Source organism: Chionomys nivalis, chromosome 9, assembly GCF_950005125.1.
Source record: "Chionomys nivalis chromosome 9, mChiNiv1.1, whole genome shotgun sequence".
NCBI classification, from domain to species: Eukaryota; Metazoa; Chordata; class Mammalia; order Rodentia; family Cricetidae; genus Chionomys; species Chionomys nivalis.
The window spans coordinates 83145525-83168646 of record NC_080094.1 but is presented as its reverse complement, the minus strand read 5'-3'; the positions used below and the strand labels follow the sequence as shown (position 1 = coordinate 83168646).

General features: G+C 48.5%; 1 protein-coding gene across 2 annotated transcripts in view; it reads left to right on the top strand.

Annotated features, from left to right (window-relative positions):
- Lrp4 (LDL receptor related protein 4) overlaps nt 1-23122 on the top strand; it is a 53729-nt gene that overhangs the window by 1987 nt on the left and 28620 nt on the right. For both annotated transcript variants that reach the window (XR_009057715.1, XM_057780636.1), the window contains exons 2-16: nt 12587-12733; nt 14470-14586; nt 14860-14973; nt 15131-15247; nt 15681-15809; nt 15990-16109; nt 16363-16488; nt 17488-17613; nt 17805-17939; nt 18327-18452; nt 18704-18934; nt 19981-20137; nt 21297-21514; nt 21672-21848; nt 22264-22386. Coding sequence is in view for 1 of the 2 variants with exons in the window: in XM_057780636.1 (XP_057636619.1) it covers nt 12587-12733; nt 14470-14586; nt 14860-14973; nt 15131-15247; nt 15681-15809; nt 15990-16109; nt 16363-16488; nt 17488-17613; nt 17805-17939; nt 18327-18452; nt 18704-18934; nt 19981-20137; nt 21297-21514; nt 21672-21848; nt 22264-22386 (2163 nt within the window). In the remaining variant the exon portion in view is untranslated. The remainder of the gene's footprint in view (nt 1-12586; nt 12734-14469; nt 14587-14859; nt 14974-15130; nt 15248-15680; nt 15810-15989; nt 16110-16362; nt 16489-17487; nt 17614-17804; nt 17940-18326; nt 18453-18703; nt 18935-19980; nt 20138-21296; nt 21515-21671; nt 21849-22263; nt 22387-23122) is intronic.

Sequence of the window (23122 nt, the reverse complement as noted above, 5' to 3'; positions counted from 1 at the left end):
CTGGGAGGTTCCGGACTGAGTCTGGCCAAGAGGAATCCACTGCTTCGGAGCTGCTGTCACAGCTGCGAACTTTACATCTGCCTGGAGGATGGGGGGTGAGAAAAGGGCAGAGAATCGGAGACTCTTAAAGCTTTACAGAAAAAGCATTAGAGAGTTCTTGGTGGCTTGTTTAGGTTCATTTTTAAAGGAAAAAGTTTAATAGAAACTTCTAAGTTGAGAGACTTCCTGTGCACACGGAGTAGGCAGCGGTAGAAAAAAATGGCACTTTGCAGGGCCTAACCTGAGCAAGACTTGGAGACCCATAGAAAACAGATTTGCGAGTCTGCAACCGTCACCCCACCCCCACCCCCAAATCCCACTAGGATCCCTAGCAATAAGTCCAGGCCCGCTGAAGAGGTGCTTCTGAAAAGCTTTGCTTACGTAGACAACCTCAGCTAGAAGTGAATTCAACACCAGACCAAAATGCTATTAGTCCTTGGGGGTGGGGGGTTTCTAGAGCCTCTCTGTTTGGTATTGGCATAGATCACGATCCACAATCCATTCTTCAAAATTTAGAAGGATGTGACTGGAGAGACAGCTCAGTGGTTAAGAGCACTGGCCGCTCTTCCGGAGGAGCTGGGTTTCATCCCCACCACCTACTTGGCAGCTCAGGACTGTAACTTCAGTTCCAGGGAATCTGACACCCTCTTCTGGCCTCTTTGAGTACTTCACACATGTGCTGCACAGACATATAGGCAAGGCAAAACCCTACCCGCACATATAAAAATAAAAAGGAGGAAAAATTAGGCATGGTGGCTTATCTCTAATGCTAGCAACTGGGAGACCGAGGCAAGAGGATTGAAGCAAGGGTGAGGCCAGTCTGGGCTACATAGTTTGAGGTCATCCCAGACTACGGAACAAGACCCTTTTCTCATAGTACGAAAAGCCTCTGCGTGGTGCGTGGAAGCAAGAGAATTAGCAGTTCAAGGTCATCCTTAGCCACCTTATGAGTTCAAGGTCATCCTCAGCCACCTTATGAGTTCAAGGTCACCCTCAGCCACCTTATGAGTTCAAGGCTAGCTTGGGGCTTCTTGAGACTCTGTCTGTTTTTAAATTTTAAGATTTTTGGAAGGAAACTTAATGGCTAGTAATAGCCACGGGTATTTTCATACTGTGAATTATGACTGGAGTGTGCAAACCACCTTGGAAGTCTTTTCTCGGTAAGTGAACCGTGGCAGTTCTGCCCAGGAGTATTTAGGTAGATTTCAAAAAAGTTTCTGAGGACACCGGGCGGTGGTGGCGCACGCCTTTAATCCCAGCATTTGGGAGGCTGAGGCAGGTGGATCTCTGTGAGTTTGAGGCCAGCCTGGTCCACAGAGCTAGTTCCAGGTCAGGTTCCAAAGCTACAGAGAAACCCTGTCTCGAAAAACAAAAACAAAAACAAAAAAAAGTTTCTGAGGATGAGTTCTGAATAATCTAACCTGAGACTGTCTTATTCCATGTGGTTGTTGTCATGACCATGGTTGTCACGGCACTTGAGTGACCTTGCCCTTGATCTCTTAGACTTGTGCAAGATGCTTGGCTTGTCACTGATTCTGGATTTCCTCTTCTGTCCCCTGTTGAATATCAGATGACATCTTTGCAACTGGCACCTGGTATTAAGAATAACAGGTGCAAGGGAGCTAAGTCAGGCCATGTCTGACACAAGCACGTCGTGTATGCTCATCCTCTGGACCAGCAGAGAACACAGGAGGTCACAGAAGACAGGATGCTCTGCAGCTCTTTGCATAAGCTTTATACATACTAACTGCTAATCTTGGCCCCTAGGGTGAAGGATGATGGGATGCTGCTGCTTTTTAAAGAGATAACCAATATGGGATTGGGGTGATCTTGAATGAGAACAGAATAATTTCGGAGACTAAAAATGTATCTTGTCTTATTACTGGACATACCTCAAATTTATAGGCAAGTTCTGTGTCTTTGGTCAGCTGGGTCTGTTAGCCTGTTGCTAGCCACCATCTCTACATCCTTTGTATAGTGTAGCCATGTTTTGTCATAGATGCCTGGACATGGGACATGTGAGTTCCAGGCTGTATCCTGGTGGCCATCTTCTCTCCAACAGTGAATGTCTTTTTCTCCTTAGCCTGATGAGAGTCAGTATCCCGAGAAAGACTCGGTGCTGAGGTTTAGTTGGTGGAATCTGAGTGTGGCTCTAAAAATAGCACTGACGACTACCTACACTTGTTGCCCTCCTGAAGCCCAGAGCTAGTGTGGTCAGGCTCACTCTCAGTGCACGCAGGAGTTGTTCGGGCTGAGCATTCCACGTAGGCATCTGGTCATCCGTTCAGTGAACATGCGCGTCAGAGTCTGATCATGACATACCTCACTCAGCATTTGAGAAAGCGCAGGCAGGCAGGTTTGACACCTGGCTTTGATACTTTTTGGTGAATCTATACAAAAGCACTGGCTCTTCTTGAACTTTGGGGCTCTTTTTTTTTTTTTTTTTTTTTTTTTGGTTTTTCGAGACAAGGTTTCTCTGTGGTTTTGGAGCCTGTCCTGGAACTAGCTCTTGTAGACCAGGCTGGTCTCGAACTCACTGAGATCCGCCTGCCTCTGCCTCCCGAGTGCTGGGATTAAAGGCGTGCGCCACCATCGCCCGGCTTTGGGGCTCTTATCTGCAAATAAAGTTATAGTGGGAGACAGTAGTAGTAGTATCTTTTCACCCGTGAAAATTTCATGCTGTAAAAATTAAGAGATGATAGAATGTTCCAGTTATCCAGCCCGGAGCCTGACAACTGCTACGCAGCTATAGGCCTAGATAAATGTCGACTGTCTTTAGTAAGATTACTTAAATGGATCAGAGATGGTTCTGGGATTTGGAATGTGGGAGCCAGATAAGTTACCTTGCAGTCTCATAAGATAAAGGGGACTTGGTCCTTCGTTCATTTCGGTTGGTTTCCCCCAACCACCCTCTTTTTTTTTTTTTTTCCTCTATGAAACAACTTGTTCTTTCTTTTTCCTTCTTGAAAACCTAGTGAAACCAAAGCGTCATTCCCTCCTTCCTCTCTTCCAGAAAAGAGCTTTATTACCGGACTCCTGCTCTTGAGAGAGAGGAACTCCTTCGGGAACATCCCAATTGAGGCGTCAGAAGTAAGCCCTACAGCTTCTCACCCTAAGATTGCTGTGACCCAGCGTGAGAGGGGTTGCCCGAGATCTCTTGTACTTGGTGCAGTTTGGAATTCCAACCTGTCCCTCGCACTGGCCTGAGGAAGGAGTCAGGCCCAAGAACGCTTAGGGGTAGTCATTGCCCCAGTTTGGAGGCTGGGCTGTTGGGAGCATGCTTTCTTCCCGGCCACAGTCTTCAATCTGGAGTCCTGGCAGTGTGTAAGAAACTGATGTGCGTCTACAGCCCCAGACTCACCCCCAACCCTCAGCTTCTCCACCACAAAGTTTGATCCCTGTTGTCTCTTTGTTTCTTCCTTTTAAGTTGGTGCCGGGGTTGTGATGTTTCTGGGACTGCAGAAAGTTGTAACCCAGAGCAGCCGGCAAGAAAAGCTGATTCTTTTAGCTTCCTGGACTTGTAGTTTCTGTTGTGCTTTTCATTGAGCAAGAAGCAAAGATCCCAGGTGCCCTTGGGCACCACCTCTTCCACCCATCCGTGCAGACTTCATTCTTTCAGTGCACTTAGGCACCCATTTGGGTCCTGCGATTGAGCTGATGGTCTCTCAACTATTTCTGACACCTGCTCCCCACATTCAGGTGAGATTGAGGAGGGAGGGGTGCTTCCTGAGCCCCAGCTGGAGAAAGCCTGGCTAGGACTCACAGCAAGCCCTGACTTGGCTTATGGGAGCTCCCCCTCACCTCTGTGCAGAGCTAAGGATCAGAGCTTCCAGCCAAGCTGGGAACAAAAGACTGGGGCAAACCTCCCGTCTGGCTGATAGGCAGCCGCACAAAGGTGCTGCTACATAATTTATCACCGGAGATTTTCTGCAGTCAAGGAGCTCCAGGCTCAAGGCAGTGCCTTTTGGGGGACTGGGAGGGATCATCTCCCAATTTCTGGGTGTAAGGCCAGGCAGGTGTAAAATAAGGTATTAAGAGAGACACCTGATTAGCACGTGGAGTAAAGCACCTTCTGAGGTTGTCAGTGTCTCTGGGGGGATCACCGCTCAGTGCCTCCACTTCCTGTCAGACCTGCAGAGGGCAGGGCCTGGGGTGGGGGAGTGGGGGTTGGGGGTGATGTATGTTCCCTTCCCATGGCCCCAGCCTGTGGAACGCAGCTGCTACCATCTTGTGGACATGGGTGAAGTTAAGAGAAATCTCTTGGTTTGACTGCAGTATCTTAGAAACAAATGGAGATGCCGGGCTTAGCCAAAATAGGGAGGGAAGAGGATCTCTTCATTCTGTTTCCCACTCCGGGTAGTTTAAGCAAGAAGTTTCTCCTTGAGGTTCAGAGAAACAGAAAAGTGAAAGACTTTAAATCGGTGGTTCTCAGCCTTCCTAAAGCTGCAACTCTTTAATACAGTAATACAGTTCCTCAACCCCAACCATAGAATTATTTTAGTTGCTAATTCATAACTGTCACTTTGCTACTGTTATGAACTGTAATGTAAATACAGTCTTAGACAACCCCAGTGAAAGGGTTGTTTGAATTCCCCAAGAAGTTGAGACCCCCAAGTTGAGAACCACTGTTTTAAATGGTTCTTTTCAAAAGGGAGCTTCTACTTTTCTCTACTGACTGTTTTTGTGCTACAAACTGGGGCACGTGGTCTAAGAGATACAAATGTCCTCTGTGTGGTTCGTTTTGAGCATTGTGCCGCACTGCTGATGTTCTTAGGAGGGAGGTGTTGCTACGAACTAGCAGGTTTTCTGTAATCCGATAATAGGTTTCTGAAAAGTTTCAGCACCGCAATAAGCATCTCCACTGACACAGTATCCAAATCAGATCAAATCAAACTGATTTAGAAAAGGTTCAGGTTTAATGGATACTACACTCTTGGTTAGTTTTCCAGCTGCCCAGAGAGGAGATGGGAAAGGAAGACCAGGAGGTGGCCTGTCTCTGAGGGGAGGCAGTTTAAATACCCTGTGGGAATGGTTTGGAGAGAGATGGGGGAGGGGGCTTAGGGTGGAACTTCCAGCAGAACATCCCAGACTCTTTGGGTATATGGATGCCAGGGGTTGGGGTGAGGCTTCCCCAGAACAGTTCCTCTGCCCATGAAGTAAGGCAGATCAAGTCCAATTGAAAAAGCAAAAGAACAGATAGATATATTCGAGCAAAGGAACTTGCGGGTGTGCCCCGCCAGCCCCAGAGCCTGGGAAGGGGTAGGCACGTGGCTGAACTAAAGCAGGGAGTTTATACAGCCTGTAGTGAGGGGTGAGACGTGCCATCCACAGCTGGGTTTGTGCGCAAGTATGATCAAAAGTTGACCGCTTTCGGCGGCCTCTTGGGCTACTGGCGACTTCAGGGGAGGAGCTGCTGCAGTCGCCAAGAATGTAGAACTGGGCTTTTTGGTGCCTTTGTTGGAGATTCTCTGAGAGGGCCGGGATTGGAGAGAGAGGAATGGGGCTTTCTGAATCAAGCTGGAGTGAGCTGGAGGTTCCAGCCGAACACCAACATGTTTTATAGATGGGAAACTGAGGCTTAGAACAGTTTGCTGTCACTGAGTGACTGCATCAGGATTTGAGCTAATTTGAAAATTAGCTTGATGTGTATTGATTGGTCTGTGGACCACATGATTACAGGTGTCTGAGGAGGCCAGAAGTAGGTATCAGATTCCCTAAAACTGAAGTAGGAAGTTGTTAACCACTATGCGGGAGCTGAAAATGCAGCACTGGTCCTCTGGAAGAACAGCCAGTGCTCTTAAACACTGCATCACTCCAGTCCCCAGAACAGAATATTTTAAATCTCAGTTGTCCTGAAAGATCCAGGTTGGAAAATTTACACCTCTTTGAATTTTTTAAAAAAACAAGCAGTGTGTGTGTGTGTGTGTGTACACTAGAGCATTTGTGTGTGTGTACACCAGAGCATTGTGTGTGTGTACACCAGAGCATTGTGTATGTGTATACCAGAGCATTGTGTGTATGTACACCAGAGCATTGTGTGTGTGTACACCAGAGCATTGTGTGTGTGTACATTAGAGCATGTGTGTGTATGTACACCAGAGCATTGTGTGTGTGTACACCAGAGCATTTTATGTGTACACCAGAGCATTGTGTATGTGTATACCAGAGCATTGTGTGTGTGTATGTGTGTGTGTGTATGTGTACACCAGAGCATTGTGTGTGGAACCTAGAAGACAACTTGAAGTTGGCACTCTCCTGCCACCATGTGTATCCTTGGGATTAAACTCACTCTGTCCTCTTAGCACTTAAAATGCAGAACCCATACCAGGCTTTTCTGTGAGTACTAAGACTAGTGCTTGACCACTGAGTCATCCCCTCATCCTCCCTTATGTTTAATTTTAGGCGGCAGGATCTCTCTATATTGTCCAGCCTTGCCCCGGCACCCTGGACTCATGGGATCTTGCTGCCTCTGCTTCCTGAGTAGCTGTGGTTACAAGTGCATGCCACTGCATTTGGCTTGTTTTGATTATTTATTTGTGCGGGGATTAAACCCAGGGCCTTGAGTGTACTAGGTGTTCACTCTACCACTGACTAGTATCCCTCAGCTTACAGATCTGTCAGGTCACACCAGAGTGTACACCTATAACCCTAGCATTTGGAAGACTGAGGCAGGGGGATCATGAGTTCAAGACCCTATCTTAAAGACAAAAATAAAAAGGTGCGCCGGGCGATGGTGGCACACGCCTTTAATCCCAGCACTCGGGAGGCAGAGGCAGGCAGATCTCTGTGAGTTCGAGACCAGCCTGGTCTACAGAGCTAGTTCCAGGACAGGCTCCAAAACCACAGAGAAACCCTAAATCGAAAAACCAAAATAAATTAATTAATTAATTAATTAAAATGGTACATAGTATGTAGAAAGCGTTATGCCAGGTACCTCTCAGAAATTAAGTATTTTTTTAAAACATGTGTATGGGGTAGGAGTTCTTTTGTTGTTTTTCCTGATGGAAACGTAAGGTATAAATAGATGAACTGCTCAGGAACCACAAGGAACAGGATTTGTACTCTGGAAAGTATTGTTTCCATGATCTTAACATTGTATATTTCTGCCTCATAACTTTGGGTGCTGATTATTAAAAATGTATTTTCTGGGGCTGGAGACATGACTCAGAGATTAAGAGTATTAACTGTTTTTGCGGAAGACCTAGGTTCGATTCCCAGCACCCATATGGCAGCTCACAACTGTTAGTAACTCTAGTTCTAGAAGAGTCAGTGCCCTCTTCTGTCCTCCTCAGTGTTCAAGCAGGATGCACACATTTCATGTGTATTGGTTTTTTTTTTCTTTTATAAATGTCTGTGTGGGGGTGTCAGAGTCTGTGGAGATGGAGTTATAGACAGTTGTGAGCTGCCATGTGGGTGCTGGGAATTGAACCAGGTCCTTTGGAAGAGCAACCAGTGCTCTGAATTGCTGAGCCTTCTTTCCAGCTCCAATAAATAGATATTTTAAAAAAGAATTTATTTTCTACTTTTTTTGGGGGGGGGTTTCAAGACAGGGTTTCTCTGTGGCTTTGGAGACTAGCTTTGTAGACCAGGCTGGTCTTGAACTCACAAAGATCCGCCTGCCTCTGCCTCCCAAGTGCTGGGATTAAAGGCGTGCACCACCATCGCCCGGCTCCCTATTTTCTACTTTTTAAAGTAGAAAAAAAGGAGAGAGAGAAAGAGAGGAAAGAAGGAAGAAGGAAAGAAGGAAGGAAAAAAGGAAGGAAGATGCCTGAACTTTCTGAAACCTGTGATCATGTATCTCGTGTGTCCCTTTTGAGAGGGTCATGAAGGAATTGGCCAAGTAAGGCTGTCCGTAAGACAGAAATGAGTCAGTTTCACAGTCTGAGAATACAGTGAGGGAGAGAGCTTCACCTCACTAGAACCAGGAAGCTGCCTGAGGAAAGAGAAGCATCAACTTTTCCTTAGTACTGGTTAGATAGAGGATTGGCTCCTGCTTTGACTCCGGCTCTCACAAGACTCCAGCGTGCATAGTTCATTCATTTAACAAACTTGTAGTGCTCATCCAATGCATCCAGCGCTGAACATGCACTGTGAATATGATTAGAGCTGTCTGGCACACAATTTCAACAACCCAGAGACTTAGGTCTAGTAAGTGAGCAACACAAAGGGACACACAGGGACTTCCAGCTCAGCCTGGGTCAAATATGTCCAGGTAGGGCAGCATTAGAAAAGCTTACTTCTGGACCCACCTACTGTCTACTGCTTAGCCCTGTGATGATGATGGTGATGATGATGGTGTTGGTGATGGTGATGACTGCTACCACTATTGATGTTTGCCAGGCAAACTGTACTCTGCTAACGCTGGTCTACAGAGTTCTCTCCAGATTCTGGGTAGATGGGGCTTATTGGTTCCGTTTCCATGCGGCTCCTCATTGCCCTGCCTTTCAGCATTTTCTTTTTTGTTTTCAATGAGAATGTCCCCTGAAGTGTGCCGCCTCAGGAGCTGAAATCAGTCGAGTTGCCCCTCAGTCTGGATGTAGTTATAGACTTTCAAATGACTTATTCTCATTAAATAAGGTTTGTAGCCTCATCTTCCTGCCAGTGAACAGGAAAAGGCTTTGACATCGCACAGAAAGAGTAGCCCAAGAGGTGTGACTCAGCCGTAGGTGTGGACTCACGAAGCCCTGGGCTCATCCCTGTCCCTCCAAAGAAAAGGAGGCATGAGGGGCTGGGGATGCAGTTCAGCGGTAGACTGCTCGCGAGCATGCGCAAAGCATGTTCAGTCCTCAGTACCTCATACACTACACACAGTCATCCCACACCTATAATCCCAGAATTTAGGAAGTAGAGGCAGGAGAGAACCATTTCCAAACTTCTTGGTATAGAATTGCTTTCACCCCTAGTTTATGGATGAGCAACAGACTTTTGATTAACTAACTTCTCAAAAATGTGGAATCTCTGCTGTCTACGATGTTACAGAGGTCTGACTGGACCGTGTGTGGTAGCCTTCCCCTTCTGAAGAAAGCACTGGGAAATGGCTAAGATAGCTAGGGTGAGAGGGCTGAGATGTAAATGGGGAGATTTTGGTTAACCTCACAAAAAGATTCTCTGAAGCCGGATGTGGAGGCTCATTCCTTTAATACCAGTATCTGTGAGGCAGAGGCAGGCTGATCTCTGAGTCTGAGGCCAGTCTGGTCTACACAAAAAGTTCCAAGTCAATCAGAGCTACATAGTAAGACACTGTCGAAGAAGAAGAAGAAGAAGAAGAAGAAGAAGAAGAAGAAGAAGAAGAAGAAGAAGAAGAAGAAGAAGAGGAAGAGGAAGAGGAAGAGGAAGAGGAAGAGGAAGAGGAAGAGCAAGAGCAAGAGCAAGAGCAAGAGGAAGAGGATTCCATGAGCATCTTTAACACGGATCCCAAGAATACTGGCTTTATTAAAGATCAAGAACACCTGGGACAGAGCGCAGATAACGGAAGGACTATTGCCTAAGGCCCTGGATCCAGCAGAACTGCAGTTTCCACCCCCAGCCATTTGTTTCCTTTCTTTGCTCTCCATTCTTAAGGCTTAAAAGCTGCCCTTTATGATCATGGCCAAGGCTTGAGTGAAAAGACAGAATTCCATCTCTGGGGATTCCACAGGGGAAGTGGTGTCCAGAAGTCTGTCTTTTGGAATATAATGTGTCTGCTTCCTGTATGAATGCCCAAGTCAAGAGTGCAGCAGGGGACTGCCTGAGTCCAGCCGTTTCTCTGACATGCAGACACTTGTGCTGTCTTTAGCTACCTGATGACTGACTGATGGGAGACCATGTTCCTGCGGTCTGCACCAGGACATCAGAACCTGTGCTATCACTTACCAAATGTGGGGACTGGGGTAAAGGTTGATGGCTCTTCTTTGTTTTCGTATTCTCTTTTTTTAAAAATATTTATTTTCATTTTATGTGTATGAATATTTTGCCCGCAGGTATGTCTGTGCACCCTGTGTGTAGTACCCAAGGTCATGAGGAGCGTCAGTTCCCTGGAACTGGGGTCATAGATGGCTGTGAGCCATGTGCTGGGAATCGAACCCAGACTTGTGAAAGGGCAGCCAGTGTTTTTGACTGCTGAGTCATCTCTTCATGCCTCTGTATTTGTCTCCCTTGTATGATTTCCAGGAAACTGCTCATCTTGTTCTTCCATTCCTGGTATTCAACAATTCCCAAATCAAGGCCTTCTGGGAAAATGTGATCCCCATCTGCATACCTCCAATCTCCCCAAGTCTACTTAATCATCATTTTCAGTGTGCCATGGCTTAAAATTCATTTATTCCACATTTATTTTTATGTCTAATTCTGAGTTTTATTTTATTCTTCTGTAACATATTAATACACTAAGCAAAGTCTGGCAGTTCAGCCTGTTGATCCCAGCTACCTGGGATGCCAAAGCAAAAGGCTTTCAAGTTTAAGGCCTGCCTGACCTACAGAGTAAATTCCAGGCCAGCAACTTAGTGAAACCCTGAACCTTGTATTAAAATAAAAAGTAAGAAGAGATCTGGGATGTGGCTTAGTGTGTCTGATACCAGTACTACTTAAGGGGGGGGGCAAATTGCACAATGTCATGCACCTGATTGGTGGAATCCAGGATCCGTTTGCTCCAAATCTTTTTTCCTTTGTGTCCTTCCATAGGTCTTTCTTCCTATCTCCCCTTCTGTCTGGATCTCTGTTGCTTGCGTATGACACTAACAATATTTCTCTACCTCTTTTTTTTTAAAAAATATTTATTTATTTATTATGTATACAATATTCTGTCTGTGTGTATGCCTGCAGGCTGGAAGAGGGCACCAGACCCCATTACAGATGGTTGTGAGCCACCATGTGGTTGCTGGGAATTGAACTCAGGACCTTTGGTAGAGCAGGCAATGCTCTTAACCTCTGAGCCATCTCTCCAGCCCCTCTCTACCTCTCTTGACTTGTGGGCCAGTTAATGGGGACAGCGAGCATCCTGTATACTGTTGGGATACTTACTGCATCCCTGGCTTCTTCTCACCAGCTACCTGGAGGACCACTAGTCTACTGAAGGACAAATCTACTCCTCTACTACTATTGAAACCTACTAATTAAGCCTTATTTTCTCCCTGCAGCTTTTCCACGAAGGGGAGTTGTGTGTCAGGGATATCCTTGCATGGGATATTCCATGCTGCTGAATCTAGCCAGGGTTCCCTAAAGGAATGTTTAGACTGTGCTGAGCCAATATTCCTAAGGTCTTGGTGAGCAATGCCCTTACTCCTCAGTTTTCTAGGAATGGAAAGGAGCAGGTTAGAGCCCCGGGCAATTGGATCTTCTGAGTTTCTTAGGGGAAGAACCCTCTGGTCTGCATTTGTAGAAAGGGGTGTTGGGCTCTAGTGAGGCCTACCCATGAGGTATGCAAAGCTGGTAGCCCTCCTAGAAGGACTCTACTTGTCTTCTGCAGGATTTTCCTGGGATAGTTAGCTCCTTACAGTAGACAGTCAAGCGAAGGCCAGGCCTCCGTTGAGAACCTGGTAGGAGTGTGCGGTCCCTCACTCCAGAAATATTCATTTTGCCTATAGCTCTAGAGGCTCATACATGTCAAAGGCCGATTGACCATCCGTGTGTTCATCCATCCATTGCACATTAGGAAGCTCTGCCAACCTCACTCCTTTGGAGAGCTGACCCAGTAAGGGGACAAGAGTGGCAATGTAAAGCTGACTCCTTCCCTGTTCCAGGCCAGCCTGAAGGCAGGACCCAGCTAATGGGAGGGACAGAAAGCTAGAGAAGGGATGAGCAACAAGGCAGCCCTCCTTCCAGCTGCAGCAGCCCGGCGGGGTAGATGAATAGTCTTGAGGAGGGAGAGTGACCCTGGAAGAACCCTTTGTTCCAGCTGAGCCATTCACACGCCATCCCAGGGCATCCTGCTGGGTACTCTGGGGAGAGGGCACAGCAGCCAGTCATGGGACTTGGCCAGGCAGATAGTTTGATGCTCAGCAGCAAAGCCCAGCTGCACGCTGCGGAGGTTGGGGGAGGTGCTGCGTCCAACAGCCTTCCTCCAGGCTGTGGTCTGTCTCACAGACCTGGAAGGCACTGTGACTGGGCCAGATACTCTGTCCTGAGGTGGCTTGAGCTTGTCACCTTCCTCAAAAGCTCCCAAACTTCTTCTTACCTCCCCATGAAGAGGCTCCAGTGTTCTGATGTCATTCTTATCACTTGCCCTCAGTGCTTGGGGTTCAAGATGGGGGCAGATGTGTCCATTTCTCAAACGGTTTTGGAAGAAAGCCTGTAGAGCTCTTAGTAGATCCTCCTGTCCTTTGCTCCCCGTCTAAGCACAGCAACCCATGGTGACTTTGTCTCCTGGCCTTCAGAGATGTGTAAAGAACTGGACTGACTATGAACCCAAAGTCTCAAGGTATTTTTGGAACCATGTCTACCCTGGCAGAGGAAGGAAAGCACAATTACATTGTCCTCACATCTTGCTTGCATTGTCCCTGAGACTCTGAGTGACAAAGCCCCTAGCCGAGGGAGGACCGGAGTTGACGTCCTCTGCTTCCTCTCTGCCCAGGCCTCGCCAGCAGCCTGGAGTGTGCTTGTGGTCGAAGCCACTTCACATGTGCAGTGAGTGCCCTCGGCGAGTGTACCTGCATCCCCGCCCAGTGGCAGTGCGACGGAGACAATGACTGCGGGGATCACAGCGATGAGGATGGGTGTAGTAAGTCGCCTCCTGGGGCTGGAAGAGGTGGCGGAAGGTGGGCAGCTGGGCTCTTGCAGGGCTGACAGGTGTGGAGAGAGACCTGACTCCTTCACATGCACACTTTAGCTGCTCGTGTTTCTAGTGGATGATTCGTGCCTATAATCCCGGCAAAACACACTTTGAAAAATTGATAAAGGGCCAGGCATTGTGGCGCACGCCTTTAATCCTAGTACTCAAGAGGCAGATGCAGGCCAGAATTTAAGGCCAGCCTGGTCTACAAAGTGAGTTCCAGGATAGCCAGGGCTATACATAGAAACCCTGTCTCAAAAAAAAAAAAAAAAACCAAAAAAAAGAAAAGTTGAAAAAGGTGTAAAAGAAAATACCCTTGAACCACAGTCTTTAAATAGCTCTCCTTATATTTGTGAGTTCTGTATATATGCTGCATGAATACATTTAAATTTTTGTGTGGTATACATAGATGCAGATTATTTTCTCATTTCTTATTTTAAGAGCTAGTTCCAGGACAGGCTCCAAAGCCACAGAGAAACCCTGTCTCGAAAAAACAAAAAAACAAAAACAAAAACAAAAAAAAAGTATTCTATATAGTCACAAATATTAAACAAGATAGACTCTGTAAGTAGTCTTATATTTGGGGGAGCGGTGAGACTGCCTAGCAGGTGGGGTGCTTGCCTCCAAGCCTGATGACTTGGTTTGGTTCCCAGGACTCACACGGTGGACAGAAAAAAAAAAACAGTTCTAGAAAATGTTTCTCTGATCTTTCCATGAGCACTGTGCCTCCTAAGCCCTCTTCCCACAGTGATAATAAACTTTAAAAATAAGGCAAAGAGCTATTGAAGAAGCCCCCGATGTTGGCACACATGCATCTATCCGCCTTAAGCGTGTATGCACCACAGACACATAAAGGACTGGCTGAGGCTGTGGACCTGTACTGGAGCCGCCTGCCTTGCATGTGTGAGGTTCTAGATTCAACCCTCTCCCCACATGGGGGAAAAAAGCCTTGCATTCTATTTCAGTTTGCCTTCCCCCTGCATAGTCACAGACAGTCAGTGGGCCAGGGGTCCTGTTTTGGATATATATAAATCTCACTATTAAGCCGGTTGTCTGGATTTAGGAGTACATGTCTGGCCCATAGCATCTATGTCTGATGGCCACTAATTAGTCTAATGGGAATGAAGCTACAGCCTGGACCTCATTAACCCTAACCCTCTGCTAATTGTGATAATAGTAAAAGCTTCCCTTTCATGCAGCACTTTATCTCACAAGCCCTCTGTGAGCTGACTGCAATTACCCCCTTGCATAGTCAAATACTGCTCAGGTAGGGCAGAAGAACTTGATCCTCATGGTACTAATGACTTCTAGAATTGGAACCCAGAGTGTCAGTCATCCTTTAATAAGAGGAAAGGAGGGGGAAAGTTCAGGCTGACCTCACAGTTGATCTGTAGCTGAGGGTGACCTTGAGCTTCTGATCCTCTGCCTCTACCTCCCAAGTGTTGGAATTGCATGTGTTCACCTCACCCCTAGCTTCATGAGGTACTGGTGATCAAACCCAGGGCTTCATGCATGTTAGGCCACACTCTTCCAACCAAGTTAGAACCACAGCCCCGCTTTTCTCTCTGCTTCTTCGCTGTCTTAGAGTAGAGGCTGCAGTTTCTTGGGGCAGGGGCAGGAGTGCGGACAGTGGAGCCTGGTCCGACCTGCCCACCTGACCCACGTTTGCGTTCTCTTGAACCCAGTGCTGCCCACCTGCTCCCCTCTTGACTTCCACTGTGACAATGGCAAGTGCATCCGCCGCTCCTGGGTGTGTGACGGGGACAATGACTGTGAAGATGACTCTGACGAGCAGGACTGTCGTGAGTGCTGGAAGGGGCCAGGCGAACTCTGTGGGGTCTGTTGGGAAAGGATTTCCTGTCAGAAATATGTCCCTGGCCCTTGAGTCCTTGGGTCTTCAGCTTTTGTTCTGTCCTTCTGCCTCCTGTCTTGGTCAGCTGAGCCCACAAGATGCGGCCACCTCTTTGGGAGTCTGGGGTCAGCACTGGGACTGTTGACTGCCCCAGAAGGCTTTATTGAGGGGCTTGCAGGCACTGCTTTCTGTCCACAGTAGCCTGATTCATCTGTGCCCACAGCCCCCCGGGAGTGTGAGGAGGACGAGTTCCCCTGCCAGAACGGGTACTGCATCCGGAGTCTGTGGCACTGTGACGGTGACAATGACTGTGGGGACAACAGTGATGAGCAGTGTGGTGAGTGGGGGGGTCCAAAGTGGGGGTGGCTACGGGACCTGAGGCTCCGGGGATCTGTGCAGCTGGACGAAGGCAGGAGGGCTATGGACCTCCCTTGCCACCGAAGAAGACTGGTAAAAGAAGATTCTGTGGGACTCCTGTCTCATTGCATCCCTAGACATGCGCAAGTGCTCAGACAAGGAATTCCGCTGCAGTGATGGGAGCTGCATTGCTGAGCATTGGTACTGCGATGGTGACACAGACTGCAAAGATGGCTCAGATGAAGAGAGCTGCCGTGAGTGGTCCTACACCTGATGTTGCTGGGCTGGAAGGATGACTAAGGGCTCTGTCTCCTGGATAAGGGTTGACTGGGCGGGTTGTGTGCCGTGGGCAGGCTGGAAGTCTGTGTTCTACAGGACTGAAGCTGGGGAGTTGAGGTGTGACTCACATATGTGCTTGCTTAGCATGCACAGAGCCCTGGGTCCTGTCCTCAGCACTGCACCACTGGATGGGCACAGTGGTGTACACGTGTGTATAATCCTAGCAGGCAGGAGGTGGAGGCAGAAGGATCAAGGTTTTGAGGTCCTCTTTGTTTGAGGCCAGCCTGGGAAGATACATAAGCCCCGAGCTAGCATAGCAGCAGTTATGCAGGGTTGACTTTCTGGTCCACCAGCATGTGGAAGTCTGTAGGACCATCACTAGAGCCTGAGGGCTGCTCTTCCTTTCAGCCTCAGCAGTGCCCTCTCCTCCTTGCAACCTGGAGGAGTTCCAGTGCGCCTATGGCCGCTGCATCCTGGACATATACCACTGTGACGGCGACGACGACTGTGGAGACTGGTCGGACGAGTCTGACTGCTGTGAGTGCTCTGGCCAGCGGGAGGGAGGAGGGGCAGCCGCCCGCCAGGGCACAGGTGCCAGCTGGGACAGGCGCTGAGGGGAGTAGGTCTCTGGGGAGGAACTGGAGTGTTGGGGGCGGGGCGGGGGGAATGGGACTTTCTGCTCTGCCACGAAGCCCCCTGCTCACCTTTGTCTCCCAGCTTCCCACCAGCCCTGCCGCTCTGGGGAATTCATGTGTGACAGTGGCCTCTGCATCAACGCGGGCTGGCGCTGTGATGGGGATGCCGACTGTGATGACCAGTCTGATGAGCGCAACTGCAGTGAGTTGGGGTGGCATCAAAGGCAGTGGGGAGCTAAGGAGAAGGGTGAAGACATATTAAACGGTTATACAGCTGTGTAGACTGTACACCCGACAGAGGCAATACCTTTAAAGGGCTGTAGATTATAGACACATCATGCAGTTTTCCAGCAGGTGACACCACTGTCAAGAAGAGTGGCCTGTGTGCTTTGGGTGCAGCACAGAGTTTCGGGCTGCGGTGGGGCCAGCCTTTCATTAGGGCTTTGCTTTTCCAGCCACCTCCATGTGCACAGCAGAGCAGTTTCGCTGTCGGTCAGGCCGCTGTGTCCGTCTGTCCTGGCGCTGTGATGGGGAGGATGACTGTGCAGACAACAGTGATGAAGAAAACTGTGAGAACACAGGTGGAGTCTCCCTGGGGTGCCCCAGACCCCTGTCCTATGTTGGGAGTGGGAGGCAGAGGAGAAGAGGGGACATTGCTATTGCTGTCTCTGCTGGCCAGAAATGATGTTTCATTCCTTCTTCAATGGCCTGGACTTCCCATGCCCTTCCCAGTGAGCAAGGTCAAATCCAGGTGCAGGAGCAGAGGGGGGTGGCTCAGTGAGTAAAAACACCTGTTGTGCAAGCACAGGGACCCAAGTTCAAATCCCTAGTACCCAAGTTAAGAAATTGGTCATGACTGTGAATGCCTGTAACACCAGCACTGGGAGACAGAGAAAGTCAGAGTCCAGAGAATCACTAGCCAGTCAGCCTAGCCAACATGACCAGCTGCTGATTCATTGGGAAACCTTGTCTCGAGGCCATAAGACAGAGAATGAATGATGGTGAAAGTTATCATATATCCTCTGGCCTCTGCATGCATATATATGGGCATGCATACCATGTATATGCACATATACAGTCACATGCATGCACTACAAACACATACAACACATCACACACACACATGCACACGTACAATCCAGGCGGATTGTTGACTTGTGTCCATGTTCTTGAACACAAAGTCAGGGCTGTGAGTCTTAGCAGCTGCTCAAATTCTCACTTTCACTCTGCCCTTAGGAGGAAGGACTGCTCTCCCCCTCTTCTGTCTGCTTTTGTCTGCAGGAAGGAATGGCAGTCTTTGTATCTATGCACTCAACCCATTAAACGTGGTTCTGAGTATAAAGGAATACTCTTTCACTCCGTCCCAATCACTCATCCACTGTGGAATCTCGGGGATAAAGCAAACTTGGACACTCAACCAGCCTTGTCTGAGCTGTTTCCTGCCTTGGACCCCGACCTTCCCACCTTGACTCTCATCTGACTCCAGTTCACCCTAGAAAATGACAGCCTCCTGTTCCTGTGGACTCAAGTCCTGCCCTCCTGTGACCTGGCTCTCCCGTCCCTCCTCCCTCTCTGTCTAGGAAGCCCCCAGTGTGCCTCTGATCAGTTCCTGTGTTGGAATGGGCGTTGTATTGGACAGAGGAAGCTGTGCAATGGGCTCAACGACTGCGGTGACAACAGTGACGAAAGCCCACAGCAGAACTGTCGTGAGTGTCTCTAGTGTGTGGGCCTGGGCCATGGTTTGTGGCTGAATCCCACCCATAGGCTTCAAAGGGAGGCCTCCCTTGGGACTCTTGCAGTTTTGGGAGCTGTTCTTCGTGGTCCAGGTGGAATGCCAAGTTGGCCGGACGGGGGTGGATTCTGGGCTCAATTCCCAATTCTGGCTTGGCTGGCACAGGGCCCCGGACGGGTGAGGAGAACTGCAATGTTAACAACGGTGGCTGTGCCCAGAAGTGCCAGATGGTGCGAGGGGCAGTGCAGTGTACCTGTCACACGGGCTACCGGCTCACAGAGGATGGGAGAACATGCCAGGGTGAGCGGAGGCCTGCCCTGGGCGAGAGTCAGGATGCTGAGAGGAAGCCACATGTAGGCAGCTGTGTGACATGTCAGATCGATGTGATGTCATTTCATCACTGCACTAACCCGGGGGAGGGGGGGATCGCTTCTCCCATTTGCAGATACGTGAAACTGAAGGGCAGAGAGTGTGAGTAATTTACCCAAGGCAACACAGCTAGGAAACAGCAGAGGTAGGATGTGAACCCAGGCCTACATGACATCAAAGCCCTAAATCACTTGCCACAGGCTGAGGCAGTAGATGGGGATATGGAGATACGACCAGGAAAACAACTAGTTAGCTTAGGAGTGAGTTGGAGTGGGAAGATGGCGGAGGCGGGCTTCCTGACCCTGCTGGTGTTTGCAGATGTGAATGAGTGTGCTGAGGAGGGGTACTGCAGCCAGGGCTGCACCAACAGTGAAGGGGCTTTCCAATGCTGGTGTGAAGCAGGTTATGAGCTACGGCCTGATCGGCGCAGCTGCAAGGCTCTGGGTAAGGATGCTGGGCACTTGGCTGGGGGCTGAGGGCTAAACAGAGAGAAGCAAGGTGCTCTAGAGCTGAGGGGTTTCCTAAGGAGTCTGGGCCCCAAGCAAAAGGTGACTGGGCTAGGGGTTAAACAGCAAACAGGATGTACCCTAGAGGGCAAAGGGCCCCAGCTATTAGCTGAGGGCCTAAGACTGCATGCTGATGGGTATCTGATAGCTCTGAAGCCCAGTGGGGTTCTGTTTCTATGCTGTGTCCAGGGCCAGAGCCTGTGCTACTGTTTGCCAATCGTATCGACATCCGGCAGGTGCTCCCGCACCGCTCTGAATACACACTGCTACTCAACAACCTGGAGAACGCCATTGCCCTTGACTTTCATCACCGGCGGGAGCTGGTCTTCTGGTCTGATGTCACCCTGGATCGCATTCTTCGTGCCAACCTTAATGGCAGCAATGTGGAGGAGGTTGTGTCTACTGGGCTAGAGAGCCCAGGTAGGAAAACAAGGCCCTGCGTGAGTGGAGAGCCAGGGAGACCATGGGCAAAAAGCAGTGAAAAGGAAGGGACAGACCAGTGTTTACAAACTGCAGAATGTCTCTTCCAATGAAATCTTGAGTGGAACTCTGATACAGAAAACAACTGTAGGCTCGAGAGATTGCTCAGTGGTTAAGAGCACTGACCACTCTCCATCACTTCCACAGGTCCTGAGTTCAATTCCCAGCAGCCACATGGTGGCTCACAACCATCTGTCTATAGTGGGATCTGGTGCCCTCTTCTGGTAGAAAGGCTTATGTATGGATAGAGCACTCATATACAAAAAATAACTAAAATACTTTAGAAAAGAGAGAGCAGCTGTAGTGTTGAAGATGTTGCTCATTTCAAGGAGTGTTAGCCTGGGTTTGTCCTTCCAGCACTGTGTAAACCAGACACGGTGATGCCTGTGATCCTAACACTGAAGAGCAGAAACAGAAAGATCAGAAGTTCAAGGTCCAGTTTGAGGCCAGGCCGCGATACAGGAGATCTCCCCTCTGCCATCTCAACAAACAAAAAGCAACAGCTAATCTGATGAGTTTACACTATTCTACAAGTAGATTAAGCGACTTAGAAGTTGGTGTGCAGGGCTGGAGTTATAACTCAGCAGTAGAGCACACTTACCTACTTACATCCCCAGCACTAGCCACAAAAAAAGGAAGGGAGGGAGTGAGCGAGAGAGGGAGGAGAGATCAAGTACCCAGGATCTGTTATCCAACCAGGCTCAGATGATACATTACTGCTGAAGTAAAGGGGGGGGAGGTCAGGAGATCAAGGTCATCCTCAGCCACACAGGGAAGACATGCATGACCCTGGTCAATTGCTTGCGTTCTCTCCATTTCCACCTCATGGAAATGGTAGCACCTAGCTCAGAGCTGTGATGCCTACAAAACAGCTGCCACAAGGTCTGGCCCCAGAAGCGTCTTCTTGTAAGAGTTTGTTCTTGTTTCCAGAACACAGAACTGCCTAGAGTGAACCCCTAACCCTCTCCCACCGGCTCTTCTCACAGGGGGTCTGGCTGTGGACTGGGTCCATGACAAGCTCTACTGGACCGACTCGGGGACATCGAGGATCGAGGTGGCCAACCTGGATGGGGCCCACCGGAAGGTGTTGCTGTGGCAGAACCTGGAGAAGCCCAGGGCCATTGCCCTGCACCCCATGGAGGGGTGAGTAGGTGTCTCAAGTTTCCAAGTCCCTCCTACAACCTGTAGGGATTGTTCTCAGGCGTCCTCAGTGATGCTGACAACTGCGCTCTGTCCCAGATGCCTACAGTCTTAATGGGCAAATTGAAAACAAAACAAGCTATGTAAATACATATGTTTGGGAGGTGACAGCAGAAGGGTCAGGAGTTCAAGTTCGTCCTCGACACGTAGTTGGAGAAGCCTGGGCTACATGAGACTCTGATCTAAGCAAACAAATATAGCTGCTTTTATAGATGCTCCACGATTAAATAATAAAACACATAAAAGGAATAAAATATACAAATTAGGTGAGGTAGAGTGTAACTAATTAAAATTATATTAATTTAAGGCAGTTAGCAGTTGAGCTAATTAATATTATTAATTTGAAATGATTTTAAAAATTAATAGACAAGTCTCCTGCAGTGAAGCTTCTTAAAATGGAAATTCTTAGCCTCTGGCTTGTGTACATTCCAGGACCAACTGAAGGGTGATGTGTGAGATCCTGCAATTCTATGTCAATTGTTTGAGAAAAGAGGTGTGTGGGAGAGGAGGCCGCAGAAGAGACTGAGGAAGAGGAGCGTGCCTGCCTTCCCTCCAGTCGCCCCTCTGTCAGTTTCACGAGCACAGAATTGTCATCTGTTTTGACTACTGCTCCATTTCTCAAAAAAAAAAAAAAATCTGATGTATAAATACTCTGTCTCAAGACATTTAAACTATCCAGACATTTAAAAAAGTTATTCCTCAGATCTGGTCATACAGCTCAGCGGTAGAACAGTTGCCTGGCATTAGGTTCTGGATTTAATCCCCTGGGTTCAGTCTTCAAAGATGGGGAAGAAATCATTTTAAATAAACAAACAAAGGAAAGCACCTCTTGAAGCTGAGCATGGTGGCACATGCCTTTAATTCCAGTACTCACTGAAGCAGGTGGATCTCTGAGTTTGAGGCCAGCTTGGTCTCTGTAGTGAGTGCCAGGACAGCCAAAGCTACACAGGGAGACCATGTCTCAAAACAGGTGAACAAGCAAATAAACAAACAAGTAAAATGCTATTAGGCTGGTGAAATCCGGTGTGCAGAAAGAACTCTGTTGTCAGCCTAGTGCCTACTCCTCTGCCCTCTATGACCTGGTCGTTTCCTTCCTTCCTAGAACCATTTACTGGACAGATTGGGGCAACACTCCCCGCATTGAGGCCTCGGGCATGGACGGCTCTGCACGCCGCATCATTGCTGACACTCATCTCTTCTGGCCCAATGGTCTCACCATCGACTACGCTGGACGCCGCATGTACTGGGTGGATGCTAAGCACCATGTCATCGAGAGAGCCAATCTAGACGGCAGTCACCGCAAGGCTGTCATTAGCCAGGGTGAGGTCTTTGATCTGTCCGCTTTCATCTCTCTGCTCCTTCCCCAGTCCTGCCCTAGGAGCCTTGGCAAAGGGTGAGATTTATGTAGCTGCCAGGTTTGGGCTCAAGGGTCATGGCAGGCCATGTCTGGACTAAGGTCTTTTTGGACTATCTCCAGGCCTCCCACATCCCTTTGCCATCACGGTTTTTGAAGACAGCTTGTATTGGACAGACTGGCACACCAAGAGCATCAATAGTGCCAACAAGTTTACTGGGAAGAACCAGGAGATCATTCGTAACAAGCTGCACTTCCCCATGGATATTCATACCTTGCACCCCCAGCGCCAGCCTGCAGGTAAAAAAAAAAAAAAAAAAAAAAAAAATTTGAAAAAAGAAAAAAGAGGTCTCATCAAACGAGTTAGATTTGTCACTAGTGATGTGGCTGCTGGTGCCTCTTGAGAATCTTCCTCATATTTGTCATAGATATATTAATTCTGGTCAGGGAAGGCCAGAGCTGGCATTATGCTGGGAGCTCATTGCTCCCTCTGCTGGACATTTTGGGGAAAACACCATCAGGGCTCAATTGGCTTTCCTTTCTCTTATAATGCAAGCATTTATAGAGCATCTCCTATGTGTCAGGTACTGTGTTCGCATCTGCAGCAAAGTAATAAGACAGAGTTCTTCTTTGTATAGAGCTCAACCCTCCACCTGGGGTCTACTTTGTAAACTTTTGATCTTCCTGATCATCTTGCTTTGGGTTCTTTGAGCAGGGAAAAGCCGTTGTGGCGACAACAATGGAGGCTGCACTCATCTGTGTCTACCCAGCGGCCAGAACTACACCTGCGCCTGCCCCACTGGCTTCCGCAAGATCGACAGCCATGCCTGTGCCCAGAGTAAGTGGGCTTGGGAGACCAGCCTCAGTGAGGTACCTTTCAGGACCATTAGAGCAACAACGAGAGGAGCTGGAGGGATTGCTGGTCCCAGGAGAGAGTCAGACTCCTCGAGGAGCCCATGGCAGACTGTAGAGGCTCGGAAGGACCAAGAACCGGGCAGTAGCATCTGAAGTGACCCCATTTAGTGTATGAGCACCTGCAACTGGGCTTATCTTTCACGTCATCAGGCAGGATGCCTTCTGTCTAGGCAGAAAGAAGGTCCAGTTCTTCTAGAAAGCAGGGCATGGGTTTCCAGCCTCTGCACCTTTTAGTCTGACCCACAGAAGACTTTGTGTCAGTAAGACAGGGAAATATGATTGGGATCCTGAATGATGTTCTGTGACCAACAAGTGGAAGATGATAGAATTCCCTGGTTTCTCCCAGAATCTCTACTTTGGGTTCCTTTGAGTTCCTGCAAGAAAATTACTTGCAAAGTCAGCCCTAGAAATCTCAGCACACGGGTGACTTTTTTAAGGCTAGTACAGCGAGAATTTGATCGGGCATATGGCATAACCAGCAAGGGGCCAGGGACAATTTCTTTTGTATCATTATTGCTGTATAATACATTGGCTCTCTTAAATCTATTAAAATCAAATTGTTGGAGCTGGGAAGATGGCTCAGTTGGTAAAGTGCCTGCCATGCTAGCATGAGGTCCTGAGTTCAAATCCCTAGCACCCATGTAAAAGCCAGGTGTAGT